We start from the raw sequence: 17,442 nt of genomic DNA on the forward strand, positions 1-17,442 counted from the left end.
TTTAGCAATTTCTTCCTGAGGCACTAGGGATGACTGCAAAACAGTAGGTTTCAAAGAACCTCTGTAGGTCTCTGCTTCATTAGTAGATCTCTAAGAACTTTACCTTATAGAGTTTAGGTGTCATTTCAACCCTATGCCTCCACTGGCCTTGCTGTAATAGGAAGTGGCTCTGCCCTGCTTCGTTTCCTGGGTCTATCATCGAACTGCACAGCACTGCTTTTTCAATCCATATTTCTCTATCATTTGTCTTGTGCCTGAAAGGATCAGGTTTCCCAGGACAAATTACTGAGGCAACTTTCTCTTGTCACTGTCTCCAGCACAACACTGAATGTTGCAGTGGGATCTTCTAGCTTCTGCCATCCCACAAAGCAGTTACACCAATACTAAGGCTTGAGTTTCCTCTACACACTTCCCAGGGAGTTTGGTGCATAAATAGTTAAGATCCCATATGACTACCAATTTCAAGGCAGTTTTGAAGAGGCAACCAGTCTTGGAGCTCTCCTCTCCTGGGCCTTGTCTTCCCCAAACCTTAAATTCCCCAGATGCGGAGGCAGGGAAATGAGCCAGACTAACTTTGGAGGCAGTTGTGCTTTTCAATGCATGAAGTCTGTTGTAATGCAGAAGAGTGCATTGCCTGATAGTGCTGTAAGAGTGATGGCTGCACTGGTATCAGAGGGTTAATACTTAACCTCTGGCCAATAGAAATTGGCAATCAGCCATACCAAGAAAGAATCGGCATCTGTGTGTCATGCACACAACACAGGAATAAATCCTGCCTGCAACACTTTTATCGGCTGAGCAAAGTAAGATAAGTGCAAGGCAAGTTCCTTTTTGGGCCTGTCTGTCTTGTTGGACAGTGGTGAACAAATTCCTCAGCCACACTAAGCCCCACTTTTGGGTGTTTTTAGAGCACAGGCAGGCGCTGAGCCAGCTTTCCTACCCCTGCTCTATTAATGCACCTTAGTCCTGACCAGTTGTTCAAGTCCTGCTCAGAATGTCACCTGTACACGGTTCTTGTGGTGAATCTTGGGCTCTTGTTTCACTTGTGGCTCAATCATGCTTTGAAGCCATAGGTAAAGGCTGTGCAAACTCTCTCTTCTGGTTTGGATGGAGAGTGTCTCCTCCCTTACAAATGTCCTTTTGTCTTCTAGCTACAGGATTCAGCATTTGCCTTCAGTACTCAAGTTCCTCTAAATGTTAATTTGTGTTGTCTACAGCAATGGCTGCATGTAACATTCTGATGCTGCTACAGAGCACTTGGGGATAATAGCAGTTAGGCATGCTGCCAAAGGTGGACAGTGTTTCCTGTAAACTCCCTCCATGTTAGGGAGTTCTTGGGGCTTGTCTGAACCAAAGTGGTAGTACTAATTCTGTCCCAGAATACCCATACAATCCAGTGTGGATGTAGGTAAACAGTTAGCTTTGTTACTGTACCAATAGTCTACACTGGCAGAAGACCCCTTTGTACCAGTACAACTGCATGAGCGCTAGCTGGCTGTACTGTTCTAACTAACAGGAGAGATGGTATGATGGGATAATGTGACTTTGGTAATTAATTGATCTTTAAATATTCAGGGTAAATAAGCCTAATCCCCTGAAATGGGATATTAGATGGATGGGATCTGAGTTAGCCAGGAAAGAATTTTCTGTAGTATCTGGCTGGTGAATCTTGCCCATATGCTCAGGGTTTAGCTGATCGCCGTATTTGGGGTCGGGAAGGAATTTTCTTCCAGGGCAGATTGGAAGAGGCCCTGGAGGTTTTTCACCTTCCTCTGTAGCATGGGGCACGGGTCACTTGAGGGAGGATTCTCTGCTCCTTGAAATCTTTAAACCACGATTTGAGGACTTCAATAGCTCAGACATAGGTGAGGTTTTTCATAGGAGTGGGTGGGTGAGATTCTGTGGCCTGCATTGTGCAGGAGGTCGGACTAGATCAGAATGGTCTCTTCTGACCTTAGTATCTATGAACTACTTGAGTTTAAGTTTTTTTTACACTCTCTCCCTTAGCTGAAACAGCTAAACATAAAATCTGTGTAGACCAGGCCTTACAACCATTAACATGGAGACCACTACTTAATGCACAATTGAAGTCCTTTAGGAAGGTGTCCTAGGATTTTTCCAGAAATCTAGGTTTTTCTCCTGCCTCTTTGAAGGAAGGAGGGGAGGGGGTGCTAAAGAGTCCCCTCTTAAAGAGTTAAAACCTCTTTCCTTATAAACTAATTCCCTGCTAGCAAAAGGCACCATGTTAGCAGCCCTGAAGACTGCAGTCCTCAAGCCACCCTGCTGCTAGGGGTGCCTTTAACAATACACTGCAGCTCTGCTCTTAGCAGAGGAACTATTTCAAGAGCTAAAGGCATGCCATCTAGGGGCCTTTTGAGTCCTTGAGCTCAAGTCTGAAGCAAAGGACTGACCTGGAGCAGGGAGGGTTAGGAATGGGGCTGATGTGTTCCTAGGGGCAGGTCCATCAGGGTGGCCCCTTGTGTGAGCTCAGTTTGCTGTATCCAGTCTCTGGGCTGATGATGGCTAACAGGGTCTTGCTTCTCCTCTCAGACACTACCCGAAGCAGTCCTTCACCATGGTGGCAGACACTCCAGAGAACCTGCGCCTAAAGCAGCAGAGCGAGCTTCAGAGCCAGGTAAGAGCATTGTCAAAGGCTCCCCTGCCCTTTGGCCAGGCTACTGTCACTTGCCTCGCTGCCACTGCTGACTCCCAATCCCCAGTTCATTCTGGGGTGGATCATTTCTGAAATATTGCATGGATCTGATAGTCTTGTCCCACTACCCTGGCCCTGATGGTCCAGCACCAATTTGAGCTGAGAAGCCAGGATGTCCTGTGGTCTGTTTGTTGTTTTGTTGGGTTTTTTTTCTATCTTGTCCTGACTGCATCTCTTCCCTTCTTGGCTAGACTAACAGGCCTGATGACATGAAGCTGTGAGCTGTCTCCCCTGGACAGGCAATTTGCTCCCAAGGCTTGGAAAAAAAGGAGGGGAGGAAGGGATGAGACAGAACCTGGTCTGATGCAAGAGTCTCCCTGTGGAGCAAATCTGAGCTTGCTTGGGCCACGTCTGGATAGCCCCTTACCATTCTGTGGTCCAGAGATGGAACTGGGTCGTCCAAAGCCCCCAGCTGCAAGGCAGAGCTGAGCTGGATTATTGCCCAACTTCTGATGACACAGTAGGAACTGGCTTTAGCTTTAGATCTATTAAGGGTTTGAGGTGGGCCAAGAAGGACTCTTTTTCCTCCTTCCTTCCCTGGAACACTGAAATATGCAGCATTTGAAACTCAAAAGCTTAGATTATGATCTGCAGAGTTCGTTTTAAACAGGGCTTAGCTTGTTTGGGAATAACAGCTTGGCTGGCTGGCCTTCTGCAGTGTGAATTCTCAGCCTCCTTAGTATCCCTCCTACTGCTGAGGTTTGAGAGTAGGGAGCAGGGCTGTACGGGGGAGTCCAAGCCCAAGAAGGTGACCTCAAGGCCTGGATCTCATGGCTGTTGCCAAGTTAGAGAACTCTGACTGTCCTGAGCTGCTATGTCTCCAACTTGAGGCAGCAACACTCAGATTCATGCCCAGAATACTCTGCCATGGTAGGAAAATGCATCCAGGAGCAATTTTTAGCTTGTGACTCATTCATGAGAACACAATTGCCACATCCTGTGCTGAGAATCTATTACCCTATTCTCCCCCCCTTGGTGAAAAGGGGTTAACAAACTGATTTTGAGGGGCTCACCAAGGCATGCCAGCCTGGCTCTGCACAAGCTTAACAGAGGCACTATTGGACTTGGAAAGATCCAGGCAGGGGGTGTACCACCTGAGACTTGCCTTAGTGCTGTTTTCAGGTGAGCAGGCATCATTCAGGATCGGTGTGTTCCCCTCCTGCTGCACTGTGACGAGCAGTGACCAACCTTTTTTCTCTCCCATTAATTGAGAAGTGCCGTGAGCTAAAAGGCAGCTTGCTGGAAACGGCTTTCCTGCTGGAGGAGGACGGCACTAGACCTCCCTCTGGCATCACAGGGCAGATGCTAGCTGCTGGGGTATCTTCTGGGAGGAGCCCTTCAGCTATAGTTTTGAAACCTCTGCTTTTGTAAGGTCCCTTCTTAGCAGCAAGTTTCCCAACAGTTCTCTGACTTGCACAAATGCAGTTTTGCCTGAGCAGTCAGGGCTTGCTTTGGGCCTCCTAGAGCTATGGGGGAGGCAAGTGCCACTTCTCCAAGGTAAGAGGTGGGAGAGCCCAAGAGTTTGCTGTTCAGGTTGCTTCAGCCAGTGCTACTTTTGCTCCCATTAGAGAATACACTGGAGTACAGCCCCAGGAGATCTCCACTGGGCCCAAAGACTATCTAGAATCTCTCTAGAGCTGGTGTCTCTGCAATTCCCCACTGGATCTATTGTACTTAGAGGAATTCTTAGATCATAAGGCCAGTAGGGACCACCATTGGGATCCTCTAGTCTGCCCTGTGCTCTGCAGGAAGTCATAGAAAGATTCTCTGAATTTCCATTTTGAACTGGAGCAAATGCTAGTCTGCTGGGTCAGGTTGAGGGAGGCCTTGGAACTGAAACATAGTTTCCTTCATCCTGGGCCCAGTTCTTCTAATAAATAGCCTCCGCTGGCCTCACTGGAGCCCCCAACTGCTTGTCCTTAGGGAGCTGTGCTCTCTAAAGAAAACAGACCACTCATGGCTGTGGGGGAGGATGTCCCATGCAGCTGCAGGAGCTGAGCTTACCACATGACAGGCAGGACTCTGCAATCACAGGCACACTGGACTAACTAGTCATGAATTGTTCCAGACCAGCAGCAGTCCAGGTACAACTGTTGGTGGTGATGGGCAGGTCTTGTTGCCAGTGCTCTGAATACAGAGGGCCTTTTTGACTGAAGCCACTGGAGGGGAAGGCTAAATGGCTCTAGGTTTAAAATACCTACTCTTTCTCTGGGATCATACATTCAAATCCATCTGTTTCCAAGGGGTGGGGACTATATTGGGAAGCTGCACACTCTACTGTGTGGTGTCACTTTTTTTTCCTTGTGTACATAGGAAGGATCCCACAACTCTCCTCATGGGAATAGAAGTTTGTCCCAGCAACCTTTGCACAGTAATGAGGAAGAGATTTTTAATCATCTTCTGTTATGCTGGTTAGCTGCTGCCCTCCACCCCAGAGGAGGCTGTTTTGCAAGGCTGTGTCTGTAGCTGTAAAGTATCTTAAGCAACCCTGGTGTGTGTTGCTGTGGAAATATCAGATGCTGTTTTCCTTTCCTTTCCTTCCCCTCCCCCTTGCCACATAGCAAACCGGTAGTCCTGGCAGGGGGTGGGAAGCAAGCTGGGTACCAGGTTAACTGGCATGTTGCCTCTCACACTGAACAGCTGGGCCCCAGGGTACTTGTTTTTTCTCTAGGAGGCTAGAGCAGGCACCTAGCTCCTCCCACTTCCCTCTTAATCTGATGATCCAGGGAGTCTTGTTTTGACCCAAACATCTGGATACAGGAGAGATTAAAGGGTCAATGCCCCCAAGCAACAGTAGCTCTGGAGGGGTTCTACAAGCAGTATCCCGCTCTCCTATAGTACTGGGAGGCTCAAAGCTTCCTCCTGTCCCAGTGGTGTGTTCCCTATTATGGGAAGGATTGCTTGTCAGGTGAGCTAGAGGAGACCATCTGAGCAGAAGTTTCCATCTGAAGACTCCCAGTCATTTGGCAAATACTAAACTCTAAGGCTCTGCTTCATTTACTACAGACATGCCTCCTCCAGGGTAGAATGAGGCAGCTGTTAATAGCACAGCGCAGCACTGAACAATGCTTCTTGACGGGAAGCATAGTCCAGTGGAAACTGCCTGGGCACAGGGTTAGTAGAATGAAATCCTAACTGGGTAAGGAAGGATGGTCCAGTGACTAGGGTCAGTCTGGCACTTGGTGACCTGGGTTCAATTCTCTGCTACATCAGAGTCTGAGGCACCTTGGGCAAGTCTCTGGACCTGTTTTGTGCCTAAGTTGTCCATCTGTACAATGGGAACACTTCCCAGATGCTCAAGGCTGTGGTGATCTAGGCCATGTAAATATCTTGGAGGAAGAGGGTAACTCCCTCAGTTCTGTGGGATCTCAGAGCAATTTTTAAATTTAATTCCTTTAAAACTGGGAATTAGTATGTCTTACAAAGGGTGCTCATCTACTGAATTCTTTTAGCGGCAGGCTTTTCTCTGAGGCCTCCCCTTCAAGTACTGCCTAGGCCTTGCCCTACTTACGATCCTGTCCTATTGTAGAATGGTGCTAGCATTTACTCCATAAACATGCCCCAACTGTTCCTCTTCCTGTGACACTTCTCTTGGAGGGCTCTGTCCCCTGCTGGAAGAGGCAGTTCATAAAGCTTGGATGAAGGTGGCAGGACTGATGGCCTGAATGAAATCTCTCCATTTGAGCATAGCTGGGGGCTCAAAGAGCAGTCTGAAGAATAATTGCATTATGTCTCCTGGCCCCATCTAAAGCCCTGCCTAGATGAGCAGAGAAATCTAGTCTGGGATTTCTGCTGCAGCTGCCCCACTTGAACAGTGTGGGTGAATGGTCTTGCAGTGACCAGTGGGGAGAGACTGTCTGACTAGAACCAGGCCTGGATTTGTGTTCACCCATCCTCCTATGGGGAAGGGCTGTCTGGTTGTGCTGAGAGGAGAAACTGAAGAGGAAAAAATCACTTTAATGTAATCTTGGAGAGAAGGGTCAGGTGCATATTTGATTGGAAATGAGCTGGTGCAGAAGCATATAAATGGCTCCTCCAGCTGAGGAGGTCTGTGCTCACATGAGAACAATTACTGGGCTTCTGATAGAGGTACTATTGCATTCCAGGATTCCACCTTGAGCATCTCTTCCAGGCCAGAGTGACTCACAAGATGTAATTTCTGAGCCTGAGGGAGGAGAGGCTGCTGTTGAGTCCTGGCAGTACTAACCACAAGGGACCCTTACTGCAGCTGGAGGGCAGGGAGCTATGGACGAGCAGAAATCCAATGCCCATGGCCCTCTAGGGAGGGTAGATCTTAAACAGGCATAAGATAACATCCTAATTCCCCTCTCCTTATGTCTGCCTTTGTTCTGCTTACAAAGGGACTCTCCTGTTTTCTAAGCACCAAACATTTACTCTAGTTAATACAGTTACTTTTATCTTCACTGACAGTTGCTTCAAAGGCTGATATCCACTAAATCTGCCCAGAGCTGAGCAAACCCCACATGGTCTGGAATGCGACTCCTGTAGTCTTCGTACTATCAGTGAACCAATCTTGGCAGCCAACTGGACAAACCCAAGCTCCAGTTGGCAAAAGTGGTGCCAGTATAACTAGCTACACTACGATTTTTGCCAGTATAAAAATGTAACTTGAAGAAAAAAAAAATCACACCTCAAGCTGATACTTCTACACCAGCAGAAGTCTTTAAATGTAGACCTGGCTGTAGAATCTATTGGAGGGGTTCATTATCATGGAAAGATGGGATTTGCTTGCTGTGTGAACGGTTTCATGCTATGTTCTTCAGGACACCCATCAAGACTCCATCTCTAATGCTGAGTCTAACATTTTCCAGAGCCCTACTTTCAATTCAGCATGCAGTGTCCTACAGCCCTGCAGGGCTGGGGAGTGTGTGACCTGTGGCTATGTCTACAAGTTTCAGTGCGCCTCTCCCAGAGACTGGAGGGGGTGGCACTGGGCTATATTGGAGAAGGAAGGGGAGAACTGGTAGGACTGTCTCTTCGCTCTGGAGGATTTTCAAACTGGGGATGGAATGGACACATCCCCAATAACTGCTTTTGGCCAACACACCAGGTTCTGATATTAGATCTAACCTCCTGTGTGGGGTCTGTATCCTGGTGTTTGTGGGTTGGTTTTTTGGGTAGGGGGAGGGATGGTCTCTAGTAGGTCTATTCTAATGCTGCAGTAGTATGATGCTGATGCTAGTAACTTCTCATTCCTATTGTTAGATGACCAGATTCTAATCCCCCCCAAAACAATGCTCTGAATACAAAATCCCAACTACTAGTCCCAGTCTGGAACTTCTTTGTGCACAGGGGAGCTGTGGCTCAGCAGTGTGCCACGCTGGAACTGGTTAATACAGTCTGCATCAAATCTCTTTGGTTTCTGTTTCTATTTCTATTCGCCAAGAAGGCGTCTCTTGTTCTGGTCTCTCTCGGAAGCAGATGATTATCACTCATGCAGCTAAACTAGGCCCACAAAGTGACCGCTTTTACGCCTTCTCTCCCTGCCTCCTACCCACATGCCAGAAGAATCACAGGGTTTTCATCCTGTGGCTTCCCTCCCAGACTCTCGAAATTGGCACCTTTGGAGAAATATTTTGATGCAACCTTTCCTGTCCAGGGGTGGAGGCACCTGTTGCGTCGGTGGCATGTAGCTGTTTTGTCTCAGACTTTGTTCTGTGTGTCCCTTTCTGAAGCAGGGCTTCTGACACTTTGGTCTCATTGAAAGTCCAGTCATTTAAAGGACATTCAAACACCAGCTCTCTAATACACATGAACAGAGAGCTGCTGGGCAATGCCAAGTGAGGGGGCATTTCTTCTGTTGCTGCCTTTAGGCAGTAGCTGGGGTAAATTGTACAATGTCACAGCAGTCTTCAGGTCTGTACCTCCCACTTCAAGAGTGGGGGAGTCTTCCCTCCTGAGTGAATTTATTTCACAGTGAATTGGCTCCACAGGGATGGAGCAAAGGCTAGAACCTTGTCTCTCAAATGGGGAAGGAGCCTTGGCAGAGTCGAGATCTGATCTAATAGCGAGGAGGCCTGTTGAACAGGGGTGGAACATGGTCTAGTTGGACATCAGTGGGTCAGGACTCCTGGTTCTGTTTCTGGCACTCACTAACTTCTGGTGTGAGCTTGGAGGGGGAGTGACCTGCCCATTTCTGTATCTGTAGAATGAGGTGAACAATGTGCAGGGGGAGGAAAAGAGACATGAGGCACTTTCTAGGCAAACATTAACAGCCTGAAATCCCAGGCTGGAAGGAGCTGTTGAAGTGAGCAGCTAGGCTGGCAACTGAGCTGGGAACCAGCTGGTAAATGTAACCATTCTTAAAATAATCCCTCTTGCAGGGCCCAGACCTGTCAGCCCTAACTTCTCTTTTGAGGTGATTTAGTCCCACTAAATCTGTAGAAGGCCACTCTCGGCTTTGATACAGTCTGGGACTTCACAAAAAGAAAAGGAGTACTTGTGGCACCTTAGACTAACACATTTATTGGAGCAAGTGAGCTGTAGCTCATGAAAGCTTATGCTCTAATAAATTTGTTAGTCTCTAAGGTGCCACAAGTACTGCTTTTTCTTTTTGCGAATACAGACTAACACGGCTGCTACTCTGAAGTCTGGGACTTGTGCATGCAAGCCCCAGCTTATACTGATGGCTTTCCTCAGCTCTTCTCCTTGGCTGTGCTTTTCTAGACACTGGGAAGGGACTCCAGGCTGGTGAATGGAGTGCTTGCCACAGTGCAGGGGTGAAGGCCACCTGTGGGTCAGAGGGCCATGGGTCGCCCTTGTGATGTATTTTGACTCAGTTGTCTGCCCTCCCCCATCCTAGCCCATGCCAAGCCCTACGTGGGAGCACACTCGGCTGCCCCACTCTGTCTGGCCGCCTGCAGGCAACCGCTCACTGCTCAGCGTCTTCCAGCCTAGTGCCCATATAAGGGCAGAAAGAAGTAAAAAGCTGCCTTGTCTCAGCACTTCCTCCCTTCTCTCCAGCTTGCTTAACCCTCTGTGTGGCTGCTCCAGAGAAACGGCTCTTCCTACATACACCCATGGTTCGCTGTGCCTGGCTTGCTGCTGAAATACACTCCTGGCAGCCTCCCCTATCTGGCTTGGGTAACTTAAGGCCATGCCAAACGCTGCATGTTGACTTGTAGTTTAGCGGGCTCTGACAGGCCCGTGTCTCCTCTCTCAAACCCTCCCAGAGCTCACACCAAGCACTAGAATTAAACAAAAAGGCAGGGTATTGAGCTCTGCAGAAGCTCCAACACCTTGGATTTTGGGAACCTGTCATGATTGAAAGGCTGGCTGATGCAGGGAATATGGGGTTAAAAGGCTGGGTTCCCCTTTTCTGAAGTCCTGAAAGAGCCCTGCCCCCTTTACCAAGACTGCTACCATACGTCTGTGATGCAGGAGTCACACAGCCCATGGTTAAGTCAGAGTAGTTTGGACTGAATGAATGAAATGACTCAGGCCAGGCTGACTGTCTGCTCTAGAGCCCTGTTGGCAATGTGATGCCCTTGACCCAAGAAAATGGGAGAACTTGGCACTGTTGTCTTGGGCTTCTGTTCCCTGCAAGCAGAAGAGCAGCAAGTTGCTCTGAGGGCCTGGTTTGGTTTTAATAGCATGCTTGACATAGTGCTCCAGGAGTAACAGTTAAAGCAGAAATGGCCACCCAATGGGATGCAATCCACAGGGTAGAGAGCAGAATGTGTGTGGTAGAACATGGAGTAACAGCTTAGGGCTTGTCTTGACTAGGATTTAAAGGCATGTTGGCAAACACAAACAGATCCTAGCATAGCATACGTGCTGTCTTGTCTAATGTGCTAAACTGCTAGTTGTACATGGCATTGTCTACGCTAGCATCTGTTTTTGTTACTATTGCATCTTTAAATGCTAATTAAGGCAAGTCCTCGAATGACCTGTGGTTCTCTCTCCCTTCCTCATGAGGGCCTTGGGTAACATGACTAGGATTTAAAGGCTAGAAAATAATTTCTGCTGTTAGCAAGGCAGTGATCAACTCCTGTCTGCAGGTGGCCAATCATGCCAGCCTCCCATACCTGCTTGTTTAACTTACAAACCAGCACCTTTGTGCTTTCTCTTGGCCTGTGCTGGGCAGTGGGGCTCAAGCTTCAGCCCTGAGCCTCAGCAAGTCTAAGCCAACCTGGTGATGGGTCATGACCCACAGTTTGAGAACTGCTGTTACATTATCCATTGCCCGGCCTACAGTATATTTCTAAAATGTGCTCGCTGACCCCATACCTTTTTATTCTAGCCCAGACAAGGCCAAGGACCGTGAAACCTGCACAGGTAGACAAGGTGCTCCTAGTGCTTTGGTTTCTAGAGAAGTATTAGCTATCCCACAGGGCTACCATGTTTCTGTGTGAAACCTGTTTCTGGGTTCAGTTGCACGTTAAAAAAATCTGTTCTCTCCAGACAGCTTGAAAGATTCTGGGTTTAGGCTGAACATGGGAAGGGGGCAGTCACAGGCTTGTTCCTCCTTTAGTGCAGTAGATCTCCAAGCTTTACCTCTGCATTGTGTGCTGGTGACCAGGCTAAAGAAATAAGGCATGCAGTCTTACTGTGCAGGAGATGGTCAGGACAGAGGGAGAGAAGCAAGTGCTTTTGTAGAAATGCTGTCTTCCCCTGCATCTCTCTAGTGTTGCTGGCTGAGGGGAGGGTCTTAGCCTAGGTTGTCTGCACGGTGTGTACAACTCTCTCAAGACCAGATCAGTGTTGGGACTCGGACTTGCTCCCAGGAACCCTTCCCTGGCATGCACAGCCATGATTCAGCCTCTTAACTAAGTGCTCTGCAGTTGAAGTGTTGGCTCCTCTCTGGCTGTGAGCTGGGAAGGGTTACAGGAAACTGTAATGGTGCTGGCTAGACTCACTGGTGTCTGGCCACCACTTAAATGAGCATTTCCCCGGCTCCAGCTTGGAGGGGAGTGGGAGGGAGTGACATGTCCACATGCTCCCTTGCCCTGCCTCTTCTTACCCTCCCAGCCCCCTTCCTTGTAAAGACTCCTCCTGCTCGGATTCCTCTGACGTGGGAGTTGGGAATGGGCAGTGCCTGAAACACAGGAGGGCTGCATGAGTGCTCTCCACCCTGAGTACCCCGACCTCCCATGGGGAGGGGCTGGGACTCTAGAGACCCAAATCAGAGGGGTGCTGTGGCCCATGGGTGCCCATCACAGGGGTGCTGTGGCCCATGGGTGCCCATCACACAGGGGTGCAGAGGATAATCTACTCGGAGCTTTGAGTCAAGTTATTGACCTACCTTCCTTGGTACTGGAGTGCAGTGACCAGTGACTGCTCTAGTCATGGGTACACTTGCTTAGTGGAGGTGGGATCTCCAAGTGGGGAGGGCAGGATTGCGTAAGCTTTGAGGTGACTTCAGGGCAGCTACTTAAAACGAGCATCTGCTGGGTAAAGCAGGAGGGTCCTCTGAAGACTTTACTGCATCCAAAAGGGATAATGTGGGAGCATCAAAGGGTGAAAATCCAAAAGCATGTGTTTTCACTGCAGAGTTAAACTGAGCTGTTACCCTCCCTGCACAAACCTTGCACTGGAGCTCATGTGTACTTGCTTACCTGGGTTCAAAGTGTCTCAGTCAACAGATTTGTGCTCCTCAATCACTTGGGCACTCCTGCAAATCACACCCATAGTCCTTGGGGAGGCCCTTGGCCCACTGGTGCAGACAGTGGCAGCTGATCCAGAGGGCTAGGGAAGGCCTGGATGCAAATTGCCTCCTAAATGGAGGGTGGGTAAGGTGCTGCTTGACCTGCTGCTCTCTGTTGGAAGCCCTCTATTGCTGAAAGCTCTCTAAACTGTGACCCGCTATTAAAGTGGCCTGCAGCTGTAATGGCCTCATCTTGCTGGGCTCCTCAGAGATGCAAGCAGCAGTTTCCATCCAGTGAGGGTGGTCTGAGCGTTTCCTTCCTTGCTGGAGGGATTGAGTCAGCGGCTGGCTTTTAGCCTCTGTAGAGGCTGACTGTTTGGGGAATAGTGAAGCTGTACTGGGGCAAGGCAGTGTCAAGGATGGGCCCCTGGCAGTCCTCATGCATGGGGTTAGCTCAGGGCTATTCAGTAGGTCTGGGTGGTGGCATGTCAGTGTATCTAACAGGTTTGTATGCTGCTGAAACTGCTGCCTCTCAGAGGAGAGAAGAGACAGATTGGTGTGACTCAGCACCTTTTTAAAATAAAAATTCCATGACCCTGCCCCTCCTCCCCCACCCCCAGGAATGAATGTGTTGATCCCCAGGTACTAGCCAAATACAAATTGAGGTCACCATAGTCTTTCCCACAATTCCCCCTGCTTTGTAACTTGGTTATAACTGTCCTAACTGCGTTCCACCCCAGAGGCAACAGACTTTCACTTTGTTGCAGAAGTGCTGTTGTACCTGGAGGTCCTAAACCCCCTATAAGAATCTGTTCTGCCATTATTGCTGGGAGGCTGGGCTAAAAGGCTATCTTGGGGGCAGCATGCAATGCTGGAAAAAGGGTGGATCACACACAGGCTGGGTCTTGCCACATGGGTTGCTCTGGATGATTCTCAGTGTCTTAAAATAGCTTTGTTTTGCTTATCTCTCATCCCTAGATTCGCTACAAGGAGGATTTTGAGAAGAACAAAGGGAAGGGATTCAGTGTGGTGGCTGACACCCCCGAGCTGCAGAGAATCAAGAAGACTCAGGACCAGATCAGCAATGTATGTAGCTTTTTAATCTGTGCTCTAGAGTGCTGTTGCTGTGCTACCCCTTGGCTTTCTGCTGTGGAACAGGGGACAAAGGAGCAGCGCTGCAAACTATGAGGTTGTGAAAACAAGGTCTTCATTTACTACCCCTTTTTGGTTCCTTCTAGGGGAGGAGTGGGCACAGTCCTGCTAGTGCACATAATTTCTGTATGTTTGTGTAACTGGAATGTGAAGCCTCTGTTCCCTGCAGACACCCCATGATGGGAGTTGGCAGGGCCTCGCAAGTCTTAACTGTGCCATGAAGGGTTCAAAGTGTAGTGGGATTTGGAGGCTGGTGGGACTCTCAAAATGAAACCAAACAAGGGTGAGCCCTAGGGGATGGCCCTGAATGGGCCAATCCCATCTGCCCCATGCTGTGGACTCTGTCCGCTACTGAATCCCAGGCTGTAGGAGAGCCGTTAAAGTAACAAGTCAGAGTGCAGAATGACTCCAGTTTAACTTCACCTTTGGCACTGTCTCAGGAAACCTCAGCCAAACACACCTCGCTTCCTCATGCCATGGCTCACTTAGACAGCTGTGCTGTGTCCTCTGCCAGTTTCCTCAGACTTGACCATGCCTCCAATTGTCCAAAGCTTGCTCCAGCAGCCTGGCTGCTGGTGGGTTTTGCTGCAGCTGTTCAGTCCATGCATGGGCTGAATAGACATTGTATCCAAGGTAATCCCAGCACCTGCTGCTCTCCAGCAGGATGGGCTGTAACCCAGTTTCTTACCTGGCATCATAGAGTGCACATTGCTAGGCTGCCAGCTGCCTCACTAAACTCCATGCTGGATGCAGCCCTCCAAATGAAGCTTGAGTTACAGCTTCAAAAGCCAGCACTTTTTTTTCTCTCCTCTTCTGTGCTAGACCCTAGAGAAGGTCCTGTGTGTGCATCCCCCCCCCCCCCGACCTGGATGAACCTTCTCTAGGGCCTAGCACAGTGTGGTCTTAGTCCCTGACTAGGTCTCATAGGGGCTTAAAGGAACTTCAATCCTTCGCCTTGTCACTTGGATGGCAAACTAAGGGCCCAGTTCCTAGTGTCTTGCCTCTAGGACCTCTAAGATGCTTTCTAGTGGACATCTTTGTGAAGGCAACTATCCCCAGCAATGCAGCTGGATTAAAAGTGGTGCACTAGAGACCCTGTGTGTGCCTGACCCAGCAGTGCCTACTGTAAGGAGTACAAAACTGTTTGAGTTGGACTCCCAGTCCATTGCTCATTGACTCACTAACTAGCCCTTAAGTCGTCTTCCCCCTACAATCCAAAAATAAGGTTCATGTTTGAACTGAAAGGGAAGGTCACAAATCTAGGAGCCACTTAACCCGGTAGTTCAATCCTCTTGCAAATGGTCTGGGTTGGTGCTCAATTCATTCCAGAGCTTGTATGATGCCATCCAGTCTAATTGCATTCTTTCTTCCTCACAAGCAGCTGGAGGGAGGGCCACCTGTGCATGCATTTACCACACCCTATGCATTGGGTTTAGTGTCACTCCTGCTTCTGACAGGTTTCAGAGTAGCAGCTGTGTTAGTCTGTATTCGTAAAAAGAAAAGGAGTACTTGTGGCACCTTAGAGACTAACAAATTTATTAGAGCATAAGCTTTCGTGAGCTACAGCTCACTTCATCGGAAGTGAGCTGTAGCTCACGAAAGCTTATGCTCTAATAAATTTGTTAGTCTCTAAGGTGCCACAAGTACTCCTTTTCTTTTTACTCCTGCTTCTGGCAGAGAGTGAGAGATCTCCCACAGCTACTTCCCACACTTAAGGTTTGAGTGGGCAGCACGGGGGGGCGGGGCCTGCACAGCATCTGCTTCCTCCAGAACAGAGTTAACTAACCTTTAGCTGCAGCCCTGTGCGTATTTAACTTTCTTATCAGGCTGAGGCTGTTACAAAACCAGTGTGGTCAAGGGCAGGATCCACAGAATGTTGGTAGTAAAACCAGCCCTCAGTGCTGCAGCTTCACAAGTGATCTTGCCTGCAACTTGACAACCTGCATCCATTTAGTTACTTCCCTTTCTTCAGAGATGTGGGGCTCTCTGATGCCCTAGGCCTTGGCTAGCAAAGCAACTGTAAGGCCCCAGAGAATACCCATGGAGCCCAGAGCCTCTCATTCCTATGCTTGGCTGTTCTCCAGCTGCCACAATACTCATGGTGGCCATGGCATGCAGGGTGCAAGTTTGGGCAGATTTCGTGTCTGCCTTAGCCAGGGGTAAGGCCTGAAATAGGTCCCAGGGCTCTGCATCCACCCAGAGATGAACTGGGGACCTCCAAAGGCTAATGTAGTCCAGGGGCTGGCAAGATTCTGGCCTTGCCCCAGCTTAGTTGGTAAAGATGGAGTGCCAGATGGTGTGCTGGCCAGGAAGCTGAGCCACACCCTTTCCCACCCCCATCCACCTCCAGAAGGAAGTAAAGGGCAAACAATTGCCCTTCCATTGTGTTTGTGTGTGGATCTCTACCAGCAGTAATCTAGGTGGTAAAGCTGTACTAGAGATACTCCTCTTCCCTAAGAATGTAAAAGGGTCCTGGCCCCTCTCTGGGAACAGAGCAGATGCAGAGTCTCTGCAGCAGTGCCCAGAGAAGACAGCATTAGAGCCATGCCTTCAGCTGCTCTTTTTTTTTTTTCAGATAGCCATTCAAACTTTGGTCTTTCACAAACTTAGGAAAATGCTCCTCCCCTTCCTCTGGATAAAGCTTCCAAATTGGTCACCTGCCCTGATCCTGTATGGCATCTTCTGTGAGCTAGTGAAGATCTCTGAAGGGTTGCAGGGTTCCTGCTTGCAGTGCTAAACCAGGTGCCCTTGCATGATTGAGGTGAGACCAATTCTCCCCTGCTCCAGTCCACACACCCCTTTAGCCTGCAACAGTGAATGGGAAGGGATGAGCTTGGGAAGGGGCAAGAGGAATTTTATGTGGAGGATCTTCCCTGGGTAGGGGTGAAAAGGGGAGCAAGATGCAGCCCTCTGGAGAGAGTGGGTAGCCATAGCAGCATGTAGTGTTGCACCATTATCCGCTATCTCCTTAGAACACTAAAATATAATCCCTGGCATGGGGGGAGCTGGGACTGACTGGCAGGTCTATCCCTCCACACCTCCCATGCCGGTGCACTTCCAGCAGTTGGCTGGTTGCAGAGGAACTTGGTGAATGATTCACCAGGTAAAGGGTTGCTGCAGCCTGCTCCCCTGCCAGGCAGGTGTGGGGCACTGTCTCTAGTGCTAAATAGAAACAATAGCTTTGTTCTGGGCAAGTCAGCCACTCCCAATCAATGCAGCAAGGAACAAGAACTGCACTGGCACCAATGGAGCCCTGAGCCTGTTTGCGCCATGTGGCGGATCTGTCCTGATCCTGAGGCTTCATGTGGTGTGCTGTGGATTTCAGGAGAGCTGCCCTGGGCCCTTAGCTTTCATTTTCCCTGGGCTGTCTACCCACCTTCCTCCCCAGCCCCAGGGCTGGGAGGATTCCCCATTGTGCTGTCTAGTGTCAGTCCTGCTGGCAGTACCCTCCAATAAAATTAATTATTCAATAACAATGCAGACACCCAATCTGACCCTGAACAAAGAGCCTAGGAGTGCAGGCAGAGCTCTAAGGCTTATGGGGTGTTAGCAACTGAGGTGGTACCTGGGCTGGGAGGTGTCTGGCCCCCAGCATGTTGAATTTATTTCTCCTAACCTTGTTGGGGGAGGGGGTATGCTCATGACAAATGCCAGTCTCTACCCTGCCTTCCCAAACGTCAAAGCTTCTCTATGAATTGATAGAGTGGTGCCTCTCTCCAGAGGCTCTAGGAGTCCATGGCAAACATTGACTGCCCCAGACACCTGTGATGGAAGATGTTATAGCAGGGGAGTGATAGAACCCAGAGTCCTGATTCTCTCTGACCACTCAATAGCCTGGCCTTGTAAGCAGGGTGGGGGCTGCCTCGGGTCTGGATTTCAACCCTTCTTGAGAAGTGGGATGTGGTTTTTCCCACTGACTTGTAGAGCAAAATATTTTGCTCAGGGAAGTTCCCCTCCCAGAAGCAGTGCT

General features: G+C 49.3%; 1 protein-coding gene across 1 annotated transcript in view; it reads left to right on the top strand.

The window, feature by feature from the left end:
• Positions 1–17,442, top strand: part of LASP1 (LIM and SH3 protein 1) — a 54,465-nt gene that overhangs the window by 26,557 nt on the left and 10,466 nt on the right. The window contains exons 3-4 of the mRNA XM_038385530.2: positions 2,551–2,635; positions 13,299–13,406. Of these exons, the coding sequence (XP_038241458.1) occupies positions 2,551–2,635; positions 13,299–13,406 (193 nt within the window). The remainder of the gene's footprint in view (positions 1–2,550; positions 2,636–13,298; positions 13,407–17,442) is intronic.

This window comes from Dermochelys coriacea, chromosome 27 (genome assembly GCF_009764565.3).
Source record: "Dermochelys coriacea isolate rDerCor1 chromosome 27, rDerCor1.pri.v4, whole genome shotgun sequence".
Classification (NCBI taxonomy): domain Eukaryota; kingdom Metazoa; phylum Chordata; order Testudines; family Dermochelyidae; genus Dermochelys; species Dermochelys coriacea.